Below are 18,570 nucleotides of genomic sequence, written 5' to 3'. Positions count from 1 at the left end.
ATTTCATTGTTACTTTAAAGCATGTTTTGCCTTTGAATGTTTATTTCTGCCCATGACAGTGGTAGAGTTATGTGTAGTGCTGTCTTGGTGTATAGAGTACATTTCTCAATGTTATTTTCCCCTTTTCAGGTACCAACGGCACGTTCACACTTATCGTATTCTTCCTGATGCAGACGGCCTGTTGGCTGTACAGGTGAGTGACCATCATCAGTTTAACTTTCCAACCCCCCCCACATACACACATGACCTAATCCTGACAGTAACTAGGATAATACTAATAGCATATCCTACATGTGCAATCATAATATTATCCTCTTGTAGCAACCACTTTCGAGAAAGAATGGACTGTTCAATACTGTAGTTGTTATCGTTACAAAATAGTTGTGTTGTTGTATGTTGTAAGGGAAACAGGAAGTGTCTTGTGTTCATATACTAGGCCCATTCTGCCTTAGGCCTTTTTGTTTGAATGGCATCTCTGCCATGCGGCTGCATGCTTGGATAATGACAATTGCACAGAGGAGAAATTGTGTGTGTGTCTCACAGATTCCTGACCTACCCACTCATTGACCAGTGCTCTAAGGAGGATGGGTCTGTTTGTGCTTTGTGTGTGAATGTGCCGTGGACAAGGATGTGTGTGTTGAGGGTTAGCTGGGTGGGGGATAGGGATGGTTCGGATTAGTTTGTGTGTGGCGGTTGTATGGGTGTGTTTTAGATAGTGACTATAGGGGACGACTCCTTTCAAGAGCCACAGCTCCTGGTCCTAATTATCAGGAATGAGGAAAAAAACACAGTAACAAAAAACATTTGAGGCAGCCCGCAAACCAGCCTGTGCATTCCTTTACCATATCTGGTGCAAAACCAGCTCAATAACAATTGTCTCATAGAGACAGTCATTTAATGAGTCTTTGATTTGAAAACACCATGTAAACGTTCTTTTCAGATGAGGGCTGTGCTCCATGTACTGTATCACTGCCTCGCTTGTTTTCCACGGAAGTCAGTAAAGTCCCCAATAAGCAGATTGTCTCACTGGCTTTGCTATTAAAAAACATTACCACATAGAGATTGCGTGGTTGCTTTCTTGTTTTTCTGAGGGGGCTATTTTATAGAAGGGATATTTTGAGCTAAAAGACTGGCCGCTTTTGTCTCCCTGAGTCGTTTAGTCTGTATTTTCTTTGTAATTACTTCTCAAGAGTTCCTCGAAAAAATGCATAAACCATTAGAGGAGTCCCTGGCAACTGGGGCAGGTCATGTCTGCCAAAAATGGTTTTTCAAACCACACAATGAAAACAAACGTTTCTAAAATAAGACGTGCAGGAAAGGGGCTTTTAGTTTGCAGTGTTGCTGTGTGCGCCCTTTGGGTCCTGTGTCTGAGAGTGTGTCCGTGGCATCTAATATGGCTATGCCCGCGGTGTGTGTGTGTGTGACTGGCACTTAATGCGTTTGTCGATGGCTGTTGAATATGTGTTTCCCCTCCATGTTTACTGTACGTATCTGAGACAGCTGGCTGTTGGAGTGTTGTTTATAGAGGGCAGCGTTTGTGCGTGTGTACGGTAGACTGGCTCAGAACACAGAGGTCGGCTAGTAAACTGCTGGAACACTGTAACTCATGGCAGCCAACCTTGCCAATGACCAGAATTTGGGGGGTAGGTTTGTGACATCATCTCCTGTCCTGTGGCTGATTAGCAGTGGTTTCTGCAGCCTGCTTGGCAATGAGTGTTTGATGTTGTTCTTGTTCTGGCTATGCAAACAGAGGTGAGTGGTTGTGGCTTCTGTTTGGCACCTCCAGGGCCCAAGAGACCGCACCTCTACTCCAAGGGATCCCCCTGAGTATATCCAGGTCCATTTTGTTTTGGTGGACACTGTTCGGACAACTCATGCGTATCCTGAACAGGTTCATATGGATTTGAGACATTTGTACGATCTTCCAAACTTTAGAGAAAAAGTGTATAAACATTATCTTGATGGACGGTTTGCAGCTCATTGTGGCATCAGTTCAGGGAATTTGTTCATCAATCCTGTACATAAAGGAAACTCATGAAGATCACTTGTGTTGTGTAGGTTCTGTATTATGTGTTTATGGTATTTTTGACCTTTCTGGGTAACCACAGCCCATGTATGTATAACCACAGCCCATGTATGTATAACCACAGCCCATGTATGTATAACCACAGCCCATGTATGTATAACCACAGCCCATGTATGTATAACCACAGCCCATATATTTTCATTCTTACATGTTTGAGCAAATCGCTATGTCTGTGAATGACTATTTATATTATAATTCTGTAAATGCTGTATGTGTGTTTCCCCACAGACGTCTCAAGGGGTGCAGGTGAACTGTTTCCGTACACTGGGGGACCTGGTGTTGGGGTACCAGCACCCTCATAAGGGGCTGGTCATCCCCCTGCTGTACCCTGTGGGGAGGGACACAGATACTGGTGAGGAGAGCTCAGGTGATGATGAGAAGCCAGGGCTGGTGTGGAGTCCCAACCCAGCCCCAGTCTCAGTCAGTACATCTCCCCCAGAAGGACCCCCAGTCACCCCAGTCACCCCTTCCCCCCATCTCCTCTTCCTCCACAGGCTGCAGGAGCTCAACACACCCAGGTACACACTCCCTAACACCAATCACACATCAGGAGAATGCAGATATACTTCCAGTTCCACACATAAATAGGGAAAATTGTGCACTATTGGTCTGGGGCTATTTGGGGTATTTTAGCACTGTAGAATTATTCCTGTGGCATCATGGGATCCCCTTTCCCTTCCTCGTCAGCTTGCCTGAGTGCTGCTTTCAACAAGGCTTACGTTTGCAAACACTCATGATAAACTTTGTTTCTTTTCAAGAGTGTGTTGGATTTTTTTTTTTAACACAAACATTCCATTCCGTTAGTTTTATCTATTCTTTCTGGTAAAAATGATGGATAAACCACATAAAATGTCTTTTTTTTTACTGTGGTTTCACAGCATGGCAGGTGAGGTGGTTGGGCTGCTCAGTGAGTATCTGTGCAGTGAGCTGCCTCTGGATGTGGAGGGTCTGCGTAGAGGAGCAAAAGGCCTACTCCATCTACACCACACCCTGGGCACAGCATGCCAGGGACTCAACAGGTGGGTTTCAGCATTTTGCTACTGCTACTACAGTTAGTGCTGTATGTCATTTAGTGTTTGTGATGTGATGGATTTGTTAGTTATCACAGGGAGAAAATGAAACTGATTGTCTGATCCACAGTGAGATTGATCTGACCATGTCCAGTTTGGAGACGCTGGCCAAAGTGTTTGACCATCCCACCTGCCCTTTAACCTCCACCAAGTCACAGGTACATCCCATCTGTGATATACCCTGTCTGTCCTACCTGTTCTGTCTGTCCTTTTTTTTACCCTGTTTTCTCCCCAATTTCGTGGCATCCAATTGGTAGTTACAGTCTTGTCTCGTTGCTGCAACTCCAGTACGGACTCTGAGGTGGTCGAGAGCCGTGCGTCCTCCGAAACACAACCCAACCAAGCTAAACCGCACTGCTTCTTGACACAAAGCCCACTTAACCCGGAAGCCAGCCACACCAACGCGTCGGAGGAAACACCATGCACCTGGCGACCGTGTCAGCGGACACAAACCCTCCTCTAACTTGGACGACGCTGGGCCAATCGTGAGCCGCCCCATGGGTCTCCCTGTCACGGCCAGCTGCAACAGAGCCTGGACTCGAACCTAGAATCTCTGGTGGCACAGCTAGCACTGCGATGCAGTGCCTTAGACCATTGTGCCACTTGGCAGGCCCCTACCCGGTGATGTCCTACCCTGTCTGTCTTACCCTGTCTACTCTACTATGGTCCACAATGGACCCACAAACAAAGAAGAGAGAAAATGAATGGAAATCTGATCTGCTGCGCCCTCTAGTGCACTAATTGAGAAAAATAACTTTCACAGCACATCACTGTTAAAAAAGTTGAAAATAAAACACCTCTAAACACCTCTATCCATTCATGGGGTACAATTCTATATTTATACCTGTATTTCACATAGCACACAGCTACTTAATACTTAATATTACTGTCCCCCCTTTTAGAATATGGATAGAGGTCCAGACATGGAGTTGGACAGCCTGCTGTGTAAAATCTCTGCCCTGGTCAGCCTGCTGTCCTCCCTGGAGAAGAGGGTTTGTACCCACATACATATACACACACACACACACACTACCCCCCCCCCAATGCAAATCAGTCTGATATTAATTTACTTTCCAGTCTAAAGCTCTCAATGTTCTTACTGTGCAGGTGCTGAAAGCTCTTCAAGATGCTGTGACCAATCACAACCTGGCTGTGCAGCCTGCCCCTCTCCGTGAACCCGCCCCTGTCTCAGCTCCAGTCCCTGCTCCTGCCCCAGCTCCAGTCCCAGTCTCTGCTCCAGCACCAGTCCCTGCTCCATCCCCTGCTCCTGCCCCAGATCCAGCTCCAGCCCCAGTCCCTGCTCCAGCACTAGTCCCTGTAGCCAAGAACAATGCCAGGCCCATACCTGTCCACTCCTTTCAGGTGACAGAGAGAGACAAAGGGCACTTCATACTTTTAGGGGGGCATACCAGCTGTTTAGTCATATTTTGATCATTTTTGTGGTACAGTATTGTATATCTTGTATCATCTTTGTGTGTGTGTCTAGATTAAGATGGTGCGTTACGGCAGACAGACCGTGTCAGTGGACTTGGACACAGGAGTGCTGCTGTTTGACAGGAAGGCCGGGTCATTCGGAGCGGAGACAGTCTCACACGACCGGAGTAAGAGAATAACATCAACATCTGACATTACTTGACCGAGTTCGATGAAGAAGTGTTCAATGATCCTAACGATTCCCCTCTTTTCCTGTGCGTGCGCACGTGTCAGTTCTGCAGCTAGTCAAGTTCCAGAGCAGTCCAGCCAAGCTGCGCATGGTAGTGGACAGTCATCACAACACCCCACGAGAGCTCATGTTTGAGAGTGCAAGGGTACATACAGGTCTACATTCGTCTGTGTAAGTCGCCACCCATTGGATTCCATTGTATTGACTGAGAACACTCTCTCTTCCCTCCAGAAGCGGGAGGCGTTCTGCCAGCTGCTACAGCTGATGAAGACCAGACACTCCCATCTGAGTGAACCTGATGTCATCTCTGTGTTTGTGGGCAGCTGGAATATGGGTAACTACGACATCAATAGAACCTCACTGTCCTAGAGTAATATGTCTTCCGCTGTCACTGTCTGACATCAGTACTTTTCCTGGTATGGCTACGGTTATTACAGGGTTATTACACTGGAAAGCCACACTTTTCTTATTAGAAACACTGTTTTTTTTATTTGAAGCACTAGATAGTGGTCTATACTGAGTAGGACCCTCACTAATGATCTTATTGGCTGTGTGTCCAGGTGGCTCCCCTCCCCCTCGCAGTCTGCAGTCCTGGGTGACATGCTGTGGTCTGGGGCGAACCCCAGATGAGTCCACAGCTCTGCTGCCTCACGACATCTACGCCCTGGGTACCCAGGAGAACTCTCAGGGGGAGAAGGAGTGGACCGAGCACGTCAAGGCTACCCTACACAGCTACACTCATATAGAGTACAAACAGGTGAGCATCACCTCTATTGTCCTCCATTTAACTCAAAACAAATTTGGGACACAGACAATGTACAACAAAAACATACGTTTTAGAACACGGAGAAAGGAAATGTTGCACCAGATTTAGCAAACAGCTCATTTCCATCTGTTGTCCCCCAGTCCTCTTTCTCCATCTCTCTCTGCTTCTTCTTCTTCGCCATGTCCCTTGTTTCCTCCATCTCTACTGTATGTGCCGCTCTTTCGCCATCTTTCCATCTGTCTCTTTCTTTCTGTCCCTATACCTTATTGGCCCTTTCTCCCAGCTTTCAGTGTCTCTGATTGTCATGTGTTTGCATTATGTCATTGTGTCCTTGCTCACCTTATAGGATATCTGTTCTGATGTACTTTTTCTTTTACCATTCATCCTGAAGCAATGATAGCTGTTTATCTCTCTGTGACAGTTACTTTACAAGCTCGTTGTATTTGCACAAAGAAGTCATAAAAAAAGAGTGTATAAACCAATGACTTATATAAACCCTGGATTGCGGATGCTATGTATTGGCCAATGAGAGGATTTTAAACCACCAGTGGGCCATATTGGCACTCCCGAGTAGAGAGGGTTCTCCATAGTAATGAATGGAATTCTACAGTATTTCAATTAAACGTTTTAAGGACAAAATTACATAGATTTCAGTATTTTGTTGTTGTAGTGGGGACAGTAACATTCAGACTTTCAAAAAGTATGCTTTAAGGAAAATAATTGTATATATTTGACACTTTTTTATTTGTATGTTTAGCTCACATAATATAATGAACAAGTTTGCATTAATGTGTCTGTGATGGAATGAACGTGGCAAAATTTTACAACAGTGGAGGAGTGCCAAGATGGGGACGCGGTGGCTTCAAAACAGCTTCGCCTGCTAGTCATCTAGTGTATAAACTGTATAAATCGTTGGTATAAACTGGAAGTCTAGAGCATCTTAAGGTTTATTGCTCATTCATTTACCTGATACGCACTGGAGTTAGCCTCGCAATAAAATGTCTAAAAACTATTTCTTATGTCTATACTTCCATGAGAAATCAAGACATATATGTTATCATTACTTTAGCTTTTTTCAATCAGCAGTACTGTAGGCCGATGTCTTGATTGCTCTGTTATAGTGTTCTGTGGTTATATGTCCTGCAGGTGGCAGTACAGTCACTGTGGAACATGAGGCTGGCAGTGTTCGTGAAGCCGGAGCACGAGAGTCGCATCAGCCATGTAAACACAGCCAGTGTGAAGACTGGCCTGGGGAACACACTGGGTATGATACCAGGCCCCTACTTGGGTCGTCTATGGGTCGGCCACCCATAACACCACACCCTCCTCCTCGTCTCAGAAATGAATGCGTAGGATACACATACACACCAGTGGAGACTGCTGAGGGGAGGACGGCTCATAGTAATGGATGGAATGGAGTCAATAGAATGTCAAGGAAACCACATGTTTGATACCATTCCATTGTCTCTATTCCAGGCATTATTATGAGCCATCCTCTCGTCAGCAGCCTCCACGGACACATCCTGTATCTTTGGCATAGCCTACAGCCAAAGACACGTGTCAAACTCATTCCACGGAGGACCTAAGGGCTTTTGCTCCTCCCTTGTACTTGATTGATGAATTAACGTTGCTAATTAGTCAATAACACCCCTCACGTGGTTGTCTAGGTCTTAATTGGAAGGAAAAAAACAAAAACCTGCAGACACTCGGCCCTCCGTGGAATGAGTTTTACACCCCTGACCTATGATAGCAGAGCATGATCAACAGGAACGAGATGTTGTGTTTTATCAACTAAATGAGGTTAACCTTTAAATCTCAAATCTGTTTGTTTCCAGGAAATAAAGGTGCTGTTGGGGTTTCCTTACTCTTCAACAGTACTTCTTTTGGATTTGTTAACTGCCATCTGACCTCTGGCAGTGAGAAAGTAGTCAGGTATGTACATATTGTATACGCCAGTGGAGGCTCCTGAGGGGAGGACGGCTCATAATAATGGCCCGGAACGGAGCGAATGGCATCAAACTATGTGTTTGATGCATTTGATACCATTCCGCTAATTCCGCTCCAGCCATTACCACGAGTCCGTCCTCCCCAATTAAGGTGCCACCAGCCTCCTGTGGTATACACAACTGTATACACACCTATTTCCAATGTTCAGCTCTTTGGTATATCATGTGGGTGTTAGTTGACAGATAAAACATTAGGGTAATGTTCAACACAACTATCATCAGATTGATGTCCACTGGGTCCGTTCTATATAAGGACATGCCAGGGCTGTAGAGTGTACACGTTTCCAATGTATGTACGCAGCATGTCTATGTGTGTGAGTTGATGTTGTCACTCCCTGTGCTTGTGGTCCTGTCAGGAGGAACCAGAACTGTGCGGACATCCTCAGACTGTTGTCTCTGGGTGACCGGCAACTCAGTGCCTTTGACGTCAGCCTGCGCTTCACACATCTCTTCTGGTGTGGAGACCTCAACTACAGACTAGATCTGGACGTCCAGGTCAGACAAACCCTGTCTGCTCTCCGCTCTCTGTTTCGTTGTTCCCCGGCAAATAGATCAAATGTAGTTTAACCCGAAATCAAGAATCTCTACAGATCCGGAGCCGTACCTTGAACTCTCTCATACTGAATCGCTATTGCTTTACAGGACATTCTCAAACATGTTTCCAAGCGGGAGTTTGATGAGCTCATGTGTGCTGACCAGCTGACGCGAGAACGACACAAGAGGAAGGCCTTCCTCAATTTCAGTGAGTAGCATCCTACTGACGTCATGTCCAACTGTGTGTTCCTGTGCGGGTGAAAATACCTGTGTTATTTATTCTTGTCAATAATTTCTCCTCTTCATTGCTTTTGTCTCTGAATCTACCCCTTTTCTCTCCCTTTCTCTCCCTTTGTCCTGGTTAAGAGGAAGAGAAGATTGCGTTTCCGCCCACCTATCGGTACGAGAGGGGGTCCAGGGACAGTTACCTGTGGCAGAAGTACAAGACCTCTGGCGTGAGTCTATCTCCTTGTGACACTCTCTGACACAACCTCTCAAAGCTACATTGTGTCCAAATCAGCGTGTTTTCTGAATTACATTCAAGCAGTAAGTGATGAATAATCCACACAAAGCATCATTGTGAGCCTTGTGAAAGCAGTCAGCAAATAAGGGAATTGCATAATGCTATTTTGGAAACGTTCGCTTTTGCAGCTAGTGTAACCTGCCCCCCTAAACATTCTACAAAAAGAAGTATAGCTCACGACTGGATTTACTGTATGTGTCACCTAATCAGTCTCTATTGGGGTCACGGGGTGGGTGCTTTGACGGCAGCTGTCCTCATGACTACTAAAACTACCTCACGGAGTGAAATGGCTTGTATGATTGGAATGCAGTGTTCCCTACATTTTATAATACCATTTTTATAAATCAATTCTATGTTCAATGTGTCCCCATCGAATACACACAAACACACAATAAATATAGCCATTCTTCTATTCTGTGTCTACAGGTGCGTGTCAATGTGCCATCATGGTGTGACCGGATTCTGTGGAAGTCTTACTCAGAGACACATATCACCTGCAACTCCTATGGTGGGTTTAGGTTTTACGACATGGAGGAATTTGATGGGAGCTGGGGGCCACAAAATAAACGGAACTCATCATGAGGGGCCGCAGTGGCTCATGGGTCTGCGTACCCCCCCCCCCCAACCCCATCCCCTTGTGAGAGAACATTTTAGCAGCCCCACTCATGACAGCCATGACCGATATTTACATTTAAAGGTGAATTACCTGCAATTCAACATATTTTGCCATGGGGGGGAGAAAAACATTAGCAGTTTTGAAGCTAATTTCCGGCAATTCAACACATTTTGTCACAGGGTGCAGGCAAATGTTTGCAGTTTTTTTAATGTAATAACTGGTGATCAATGGGCCCCACCTCGGTCGGTAATTAGACCCTGCTTACTACAAGTTTAGATAGCTGGCCGCGAGACTAACTTACCAATCCTAAAAAAAAATGCTGAAAAAATGCAAAAGCCAAGCCATGAGGTCAAAGGAATTGCCCGTAGAGCTCAAAGAGACAGGATTGTGTCGAGGCACAGATCTGGGGAAGGGTACCAAAACATTTCTGCAGCATTGAAGGTCCCCAAGAACACAGTGGCCTCCATCATTCTTAAATGGAAGAAGTGAAGGGCCTTGGTCAGGGAGGTGACTTGGTCAGTCTGACAGAGCTCTTGAGTACCTCTGTGGAGATGGGAGAACCTTCCAGAAGGACCACCATCTCTGCAGCACCACCAATCAAGCCTTTATGGTAGAGTGGCCAGATGGAAGCCACTCCTCAGTAAAAGGCACGACAGCCCGCTTGGAGTTTGCCAAAAGGCACCAAAAGACTCAAGAGCATGAGAAACAAGATTCTCTGGTCTGATGAAACCAAGTTTGAACTCTTTGACCTGAATGCCAAGCATAACCTCTAGAAGAAGCCTGGCACCATCCCTACAGTGAAGCATGGTGGTTGCAGCATTATTCTATGGGGATGTTTCTCAGTGGCAGGGACTGGGAGACTAGTCAGGATTGAGGCAAAGATGAACGGAGCATAGTACAGAGATCCTTGTTTAAAACCTGCTCCAGAGCGCTGAAGACCTTAGAATGGGCCGAAGGTTCACCTTCCAACAGGACAACGACCTTAAGCACACAGCCAAGACAACGCAGGAGTGACTTTGGGAAAAGTCTCTAAATGTCCTTGAGTGGCCCAGCCAGAGCCCAGACTTGAATCCGATCGAACATCTCTGGGGAGACCTGAAAATATCTGTGTAGCAACTCTCCCCATCCAACCTGACAGAGCTTGAGAGGATCTGCAGAGAATAATGGGAGAAACTCTCCAAATACAGGTGTGCCAAGCTTGTAGCGTCATAACCAAAAGACTCGAGGCTGTAATCGCTGCCAAAGGTGCTTCGACAAAGTACTGAGTAAATGGTCTGAATACTTAGGTAAATGTGATATTTCCGTTTTTTATTTTTAATCAATTAGCTAACATTTCAAAAATCCTGTTTTTGCTTTGTAATTATGGGGTGTTGTGTGTAGATGAGGGGAAAACACAACTTAATACATTTTAAAATGAGGCTGTAACCATAACAAAATGTGGAAAAAGTCTAGGGGCCTGAATTCTTTCCGAAGGCACTCTAACAGCGTTGTAGTTTAGCATTCAGGCACAGCAAATTGGATATCATAGTATTATTTCTCGTGGCGTTCCTAAATGAGATATTTTGTGGCCATTTCTTTGATTGTTTTCCTGTAAAATGCGAGAGTCCCTGTTTAAGGTATGATTGGCAACGCCTACGTCCTCTGGTCTGTGGTCTTCAGACGAACAGTCACTTCCTCACTGTGGCCCTGACTCCAGGGCACTGCTTTTGACCTCCTTCAGCAAATAATCACCCTACAGCATACCATACAGCATACCATACAGCCATTAGAGGATCATTAGTTTCGTCTATGCCGCAGGTTTTGACAAAAAGGTTGAATAGCATAGAGTGCTGAAGTGATCATTAGTGACATAAGATTGCTTGTATGATGGTACAGTTAACAGAATAAGGATAATGGACACGGCTGTATCATTACGACTGAGATCTCTCTGTCTCCAGGTTGTACAGATGACATCTTCACCAGCGACCACTCGCCTGTTTTTGCCACATTCCATGTAGGGGTGACGTCACAGTTCATTTCCAAAACAGGTGATTGTGGTTATTTTGACATAAGAATTTGGATTAATATACGTCGTATAATATAACTGTGATAGTTGCTTGTGAGCCTCGATTTCTTTGCACTACCAAACAGACCCAAACTCGAGCATGGAGAGGGCCTGGATGGAGTTGGAAGGTGTTGAGGCCATTGTGAAGACAGCCAGCAAAGCCAAGTTCTTCATTGAGTTTCACTCATCCTGCCTTGAAGGTGCTTTGTCCTGAACTCTTTCTCACCTAGTTCATCTAAAGTTCTATAACAAACTCTGTGACTTATGTGATGAATAATTTAAGTCGATATCTGTTTTGAGCAGAGATCCGCCGTTCCGTAGAGAATGACTCACAGAGCTGTGACGTGCCTGGCTTCCTCAAACTGGGCTGGTCCCCCAAGCAGCTGCCCAAGGTAAACACATCAATCTGGAGCTAGATGAGCAAACTCATACCAAAGACTCATAGCTAACCTGTTTGTGTGTGTCTACATATCATAGCTTCTCCCGATCGTCTCAGACATGGAGTACCTTCAGGATCAGCACCTCCTGCTGTCTGTCAAGTCATGTGACGGGTTTGAGTCATACGGTTGGTCATTACTCCTTCCCTTCCTGTTCGTAACCGCCACCATTCACTATTTCCCCTCTCATCAGTCACTTAGTCAATCAATGCCCTTTGACCGTAGTCATTGAGATGTTTAGATTTTTTAAAGTGTATTTTAGGCACAGATCAAAGACCAGTGTACAGTCTTCAAATCTTAACTATTAGGAGAGAGAAAAAAGCTAAACTGACCAGGGATCAGTGTCCACTCCATTGTTGATCCTACTGTTGACTCTGTAGGTGAGTGCTGTGTGGCACTGCGCTCCCTTATCGGCGCGGCAGAGCAGTTCGAGACGTTTCTGACCCACCGGGGTGAGGAGATGGGCTCCATACGTGGGCGGGTCAGGGTCCATGTGCCCAAGGACCGGCGAGGAACACGGGAGAAGATCTACGGTGGGTTTGCCCGGCTGCCCTCCCACCAACCTCATCACTGCTCTCCTCTCCTTCCTCTGCTCACACTATCACTTCCCGCTGGGCTTCTGTTGCGACAGTCAATATGCCCTCTGGTTCTCCTGTGTATCTCTCATTGCTTCCTCTATTTGGTTCCTGATTGATCCAAGGCTTGGCTTTCTCTCTCTGTGGTCTCTGCCCTGGCTTCCTCTTTTGGCTCCTCGCTGACTGACCCTGACCAGATGCATCCTGAGACATTCAAAAGACACAGTGTGAGTGGGTGCCATTTGCCCTATAGGTCAGGCATTATGCATTGCCATGACAACACACATAAACACTGCCACCACACGCCACGGGCAACCTTTACCCCAGACAACACAGGACACATGGAGAAGACATTAGTTAGATGGTGTCCAATAAACATCTGTTTTGTCTTTTTTCAGAATGGTTCTGCTTTGAGAAGGATGAGAAGGGTCTGGTGAGGGGATGCTTGTCTCCTCCGTCCACTCGGGCACCTATCAGCCGGTGAGGATCTTTTTGGATGTTTTTCAAGCCACTCATTGTAAAACTAGCCAACATACATTGTCAGCATATGATTCCGAGACATAATTAGTGATGGGAGTTTATAGTATAGTTTGTCATTTAGCCTACTTTCATTATTATCTGTCCGCCCATTTCAGATCGTCACCGCCTCCACCCAAGCCGGCCCCTAGCAGTTACACAAACCCTGCCTACTTCATATTTGAAGGTGTGTCTGTCCTGGGAAGAGTAGAGGAGTCTCCACCCCCTCGCAGGGACCCTCAGGTGGTCTGGGCCGGCGACTCCGCGCTGCAGTTACCCAAACTCTTCGGGGGGCGTGGCTGTGACAGGAAGTCCCCTCGCAGGTCTGACTTCACTGAAATCGAGATTCCAGGGATCCTGCCCCACTATCCTTCCACCAATGACCATCATCCACCCCAGACTAACTCCTCCTATCAGCTCTTCCCAGCAAAGGACCCATCGCCAATCCCCCCTGCCCCAAGCCCCACCACTCACTATCATGAACAACCCATACAACCACGACCAAGCAAAAACAATGTTGTCCAGGACTCCATCCTGCCTGCCAAGAACCTGAGGAACATGTACATGAACCACTCCGCCATCATCAGAGAGAACCCCAGGAGAGAACAGCCTAGGGTGCACCAACAGGAACAAGCCATCCCTGTACGGAGCAGCAAACTCCCAGCCTTTTACCCATATGTGTCCACCTGTGTACCCCACACCCAGGCACCGTGGGTGGTGGAGCAGCCAGTTGGGCCCCTTGGGGACCACTCCCTCACAGCCCTGCAGATAGCCAAGTCACTCAGCGAGGTAGACTTCTTCCCATTGGACCTTGAGGCTCCATCTACCCCATGTCAGAGACCGGCCCAGAGGAATGACCTGGCCATAGCTGCAGAAAGAGGATACTGCTGGGAGAAAGAGGTGGGTAGATATAAAATGTTTCTTTTATTTTTTTATTTCACCTTTATTTAACCAGGTAGGCCAGTTGAGAACAAGTTCTTATTTACAACTGCGACCTGGCCAAGATAAAGCAAAGCAGTGCGACAAAAACAACACAGAGTTACGCATGGGATAAACAAACGTACAGTCAATAACACAATAGAAAAAATTATAATCTATATACAGTGTGTGCAAATGTACTAAGATTAGGGAGGTAAGGCAATAAATAGTAAATAAATAATTACAATTTAGCATTAACACTGGAGTGATAGATGTGCAGATGCTGATGTGCAAGTAGAGATACTGGGGTGCAAAAGAGCAAAAATAAATAACAATATGGGGATGAGGTAGTTGGGTGGGCTAGTTACAGATGGGCTGTGTACATGTGCTGTGATTGGTAAGCTGCTCTGACAGCTGATGCTTTAAGTTAGTGAGGGATATATGTCTCCAGCTTCAGTGATTTTTGCAATTCGTTCCAGTCATTGGCAGCAGAGAACTGGAAGGAAAGGAGGCCAAATGAGGAGTTTGCTTTGGGGATGACCAGTGAAATATACCTGCTGGAGCAAGTGTTATGGGTGGGTGCTGCTATGGTGACCAATGAGTTGAGATAAGGCGGGGCTTTACCTAGCAAAGACTTATAGATGGGGCGGCAGGGTAGCCTAGTGGTTAGAGCGCTGGACTAGTAACTGGAAGGTTGCAAGTTCAAATCCCCGAGATGAAGAGGTACAAATCTGTCGTTCTGCCCCTGAACAGGCAGTTAACCCACTGTTCCTAGGCCATCACTGAAAATAAGAATTTGTTCTTAACTGACTTGCCTAGTTAAATAAAGTTTTTTTTAAAATAGATGACCTGGAGACAGTGGGTTTGGCGACAAATATGAAGCAAGGGCCAGCCAACGAGAGCTTACAGGTGGTGGGTAGTATATGGGGCTTTGGTGACAAAATGGATGGCACTGTGATAGACTACATATAAATTTGTGAGTAGAGTGTTGGAGGATATTTTGTAAATGACATTTCCGAAGTCAAGAATCGGTAGGATAGTCAGTTTTATGAGGGTTTAGCAGCATGAGTGAAGGAGGCTTTGATGCGAAATAGGAAGCCGATTCTGGATTTAATTTTGGATTCGAAGATGCTTAATGTGAGTCTGGAAGGAGAGTTTACAGTCTAACCAGACACCTAGGTATTTGTAGTTGTCCACATATTCTAAGTCAGAACCGTCCAGAGTAGTGGTGCTGGGCGGGAAGCTGGTGCAGGCAGCGATCGGTATACAAGTATACATTTAGTTTTACTAGCATTTAAGAGCAGTTGGAGGCCACGGAAGGAGTGTTGTATGGCATTGAAGCTCGTCTGGAGGTTTGTTAACACAGTGTCCAAAGAAGGGTCAGATGTATACAGAATGGTGTCGTCTGCGTAGAGGTGGATCAGAGAATCACCAGCAGCAAGAGTGACATCATTGATGTATACAGAGAAAAGAGTCGGACAGAGAATTGAACCCTGTGGCACCCCCATAGAGACTGCCAGAGGTCCGGACAACAGGCCTTCCGATTTGACACACTGAACTCTATCCGAGAAGTTGTTGGTAAACCATGCGAGGCAGTCATTTGAGAAACCAAGGCTGTTGAGTCTGCCGATATGAATGCAGTGATTGACAGAGTCAAAAGCCTTGGCCAGGTCGATGAAGACTGTTGCACAGTACTGTCTTTATCTATGGCGGTTCCGAAATCGTTTAGGACCTTGAGCATGGCTGAGGTGAACCCATGACCAACTCGGAAACCAGACTGCATAGCGGAGAAGATATGATGGGTTTCAAAATGGTCGGTGATCTGTTTGTTAACTTGGCTTTCGAAGACTTTAGAAAGGCAGGGCAGCATGGATAGAGGTCTATATCAGTTCGGGTCTAGAGTGTCTCGCCCTTTGAAGAGGGGGATGACAGTAGCAGCTTTCCAATCTTTAGGGATCTCAGACGATACGAAAGATAGGTTGAACGGGCTAGTAATAGGGGTTGCAACAATTGCGGCAAATAATCTTAGAAAGAGAGGGTCCAGATTGTCTAGCCCAGCTGATTTGTAGGGGTCCAGGTTTTGTAGCTCTTTCAGAACATCAGCTATCTGGATTTGGTTGAAGGAGAAGCGGGGGGGGGGGCTTGGGTAAGTTGCCTCCGGGGGTGTGGAGCTGTTGGCCGGGGTAGGGGTAGCCAGGTGGAAAGCATGACCAGCTGTAGAAAAATGCTGATTGATATTCTCAATTATCGTGGATTTATCGGTGGTGACAGTGTTTCCTAGCCTAAGTGCAGTGGGCAGCTGGGAGGAAGAGCTCTTATTCTCCATGGACTTTACAGTGTCCCAAAACTTTTGGGAATTTGTGCTACAGGATGCAAATTTCTGTTTGAAAAAGTTAGCCTTTGCTTTCCTGACTGACTGTGTATATTGGTTCCTAACTTCCCTGAAAAGTTGCATATCGCGGGGGCTATTCGATGCTAATGCAGTACACCACAGGATGTTTTGTGCTGGTCAAGGTCAGTCAAGTCTGGAGTGAAACAAGGGCTATATCTGTTCTTAGTTCTACATTTTTTGAATGGGGCATGCTTATTTAAGATGGTGAGGAAAGCACTTTGTAAGAATAACCAGGCATCCTCTACTGAAGGGATAAGGTCAATAACCTTCCAGGATACCCGGGCCAGGTCGATTAGATAGGCCTGCTCGCTGAAGTGTTTTAGGGAGCGTTTGACAGTGATGAGGGGTGGTTGTTTGACTGCGGGCCCATTACGGACGCAGGCAATGAGGCAGTGATCGCTGAGATCCTGGTTGAAGACAGCAGAGGTATATTTGGAGGGCAGGTTGGTCAGGATGGCATCTATGAGGGTGCCCGTGTTTACGGATTTGGGGTTGTACCTGGTACGTTGCTTGATAATTTGTGTGAGATTGAGGGAATCTATTTTAGATTATAGGTGCCTAGTAATTGGCCCAGACCTAAGGCTTTATCATTCCGTTTTTTGACTAGACATTTGTTTTGGTGTTTGATACAGGTCCTCTATGGAGCTCCAGAGACAGTGCGAGAACTACTCAGCACCCTGGGTCTACAGAAGTACACTCTGGGACTCAGCCTCAACGGCTGGGACGACCTGGACTACTTCAGGTGAGAGGAGGAATAACGGTGGATGGAACCTGATTTGTTTGGTCTCGGTGGTTTGGATACCTAAATGACCTTTGCTCTCTCCACAGTGGCATCACAGAGGAGGACCTGCGTGCAGCCGGAGTGTCGAACCCGTCGCATCGCCGGAGGATCCTGGAGAACCTACCCAGGATCTGGGATTCACTATAGACCTACTCACTTTGTTTAAGTTCTCAAGCTGAACCCAATGGACGTCGGTGACAGATGCCTGCCCTAATGGACAACTCGTCATCTCATCCACTCACGTCCTTTTTATATACAGTATTTAAAAAAATCTAGTAAGCACACATACACAAACATGGTGCCTGTCCCATGAAATCCTCATCTCATATCCGTTTCCATTCACGTGTCCACCTTAAAATGGTCAAACATTTTTATATCCAATTTTAGATCCACATAGCTAAATATTGATTTTATGTCTCCCCAGCAGTCACCAGACGAGTGTTTTACTGAGCATTCACACGCATCACCTCCTCCCCTGCCCTTTCCACTGCTCTGCCGTTTATAAAGAACAGCACAGAGCTTGTAAAATCACTCACTAAGGGCCATGGAGGATGAAATGTACAGCTGTACATATTTACCAGTACACATTTTAACATGGCCTGGAAAGTTAATGATAAGGCCTCGCTTTCTGTTTACTGTCCAATGGTATTATTATCTTGTCACTGTGGTCTAGCTGTTAGTGATAAGAGGGGAATCCGGTGGGAGGAAAATGCGAACCCTGGGCTCGTTTATTTACATTCTTACTATGACATTGTACATGTTTCTCTATTCTCTCCCTTATCCCATAACTCTCGTGAGCTCACAAGATAATAAAGTGGCACCCACCCATTTAAGATGAACATTACAGTCACTTAATCAATGCTTCTGTGAACTTAGCTTTTTTTTTTACTGCCTTTTTAAAAACGTTATTGTATAAAACTAACTGTTGACATATGTGGGTTCTTAGACACTGCTACTGTGGGAGGATTGAGGGCGTAAACCTTGTGCTTGCCGCCTGTGGTTCTTTGCCAGTGGCGCTACTTTGGTCATCATCTGAGTTTTAGATATACATTTAACTGTGGATCATAGAAGTTGTACTACTTTTATTTGCTGAAGGTTGTTGAATTAAGGTAATGAAGTGTTACATGCAGGTGATGTTACATTTGTTCAACCAAATGGGACACCAGGTGAATGAAACCATGTTGTGTCAACATTATGAAATAAACTCTATATATTTATGAGGACATTTGGGACCATATAATCCAAAGGAGATTGAGCATGGGGAGGTTTCATATCCCAGACTGTACTATGGAATTATGTTTGTTTTGTCTTCATATAAAACTATAAACTAGCCACACTCCTAATGGTGCAGGCCTTGCTGGCACAAAAATACAATAGCGGAAAAACACATCGACCATGCCTTGATATAACCATCAACCTAAAATGGTATACCTAGATACAGCATATAAACACAATGATATTGCAATCTTTATAGAAATGACAGAAATTCAATTGAATAGCTGTCGTAATTTTCTTAATTTGCAAAATTACAACAGGTTTAGTTATTATCTTTGCTAATTGTTATTTTTTCTTGAAGCCTTTGTTGGATATCTTCCCCAAAACGTCCCGTGTCTGGTTTCACACTATATTGCCAGTTAAACCCA

At 45.6% G+C, this 18,570-nt stretch overlaps 1 protein-coding gene across 2 annotated transcripts in view; it reads left to right on the top strand.

The window, feature by feature from the left end:
- The window catches only part of LOC123993354 (phosphatidylinositol 3,4,5-trisphosphate 5-phosphatase 2B-like), a 30,813-nt gene extending 12,661 nt beyond the window's left edge, over positions 1-18,152 (top strand). For both annotated transcript variants that reach the window (XM_046295425.1, XM_046295424.1), the window contains 25 exons: positions 130-193; positions 2,315-2,604; positions 2,965-3,105; positions 3,227-3,314; positions 4,059-4,148; positions 4,264-4,518; positions 4,643-4,757; positions 4,864-4,964; positions 5,051-5,153; positions 5,380-5,576; positions 6,732-6,849; positions 7,421-7,517; positions 7,948-8,086; positions 8,234-8,333; positions 8,492-8,580; positions 9,075-9,156; positions 11,202-11,291; positions 11,395-11,508; positions 11,612-11,700; positions 11,786-11,873; positions 12,126-12,278; positions 12,719-12,800; positions 12,956-13,736; positions 16,779-16,888; positions 16,975-18,152. In XM_046295425.1, the coding sequence (XP_046151381.1) occupies positions 130-193; positions 2,315-2,604; positions 2,965-3,105; positions 3,227-3,314; positions 4,059-4,148; positions 4,264-4,518; positions 4,643-4,757; positions 4,864-4,964; positions 5,051-5,153; positions 5,380-5,576; positions 6,732-6,849; positions 7,421-7,517; positions 7,948-8,086; positions 8,234-8,333; positions 8,492-8,580; positions 9,075-9,156; positions 11,202-11,291; positions 11,395-11,508; positions 11,612-11,700; positions 11,786-11,873; positions 12,126-12,278; positions 12,719-12,800; positions 12,956-13,736; positions 16,779-16,888; positions 16,975-17,074 (3,676 nt within the window). In that variant the 3' untranslated portion in view covers positions 17,075-18,152. The remainder of the gene's footprint in view (positions 1-129; positions 194-2,314; positions 2,605-2,964; positions 3,106-3,226; positions 3,315-4,058; positions 4,149-4,263; positions 4,519-4,642; positions 4,758-4,863; positions 4,965-5,050; positions 5,154-5,379; positions 5,577-6,731; positions 6,850-7,420; positions 7,518-7,947; positions 8,087-8,233; positions 8,334-8,491; positions 8,581-9,074; positions 9,157-11,201; positions 11,292-11,394; positions 11,509-11,611; positions 11,701-11,785; positions 11,874-12,125; positions 12,279-12,718; positions 12,801-12,955; positions 13,737-16,778; positions 16,889-16,974) is intronic.
- The last annotated feature ends 418 nt before the right edge of the window (positions 18,153-18,570 follow it).

Source organism: Oncorhynchus gorbuscha, linkage group LG13 (genome assembly GCF_021184085.1).
Source record: "Oncorhynchus gorbuscha isolate QuinsamMale2020 ecotype Even-year linkage group LG13, OgorEven_v1.0, whole genome shotgun sequence".
Lineage (NCBI taxonomy): Eukaryota > Metazoa > Chordata > Actinopteri > Salmoniformes > Salmonidae > Oncorhynchus > Oncorhynchus gorbuscha.
Note: the sequence above shows the minus strand (reverse complement) of the source record. Positions and strands in the feature narration are given on the sequence as shown.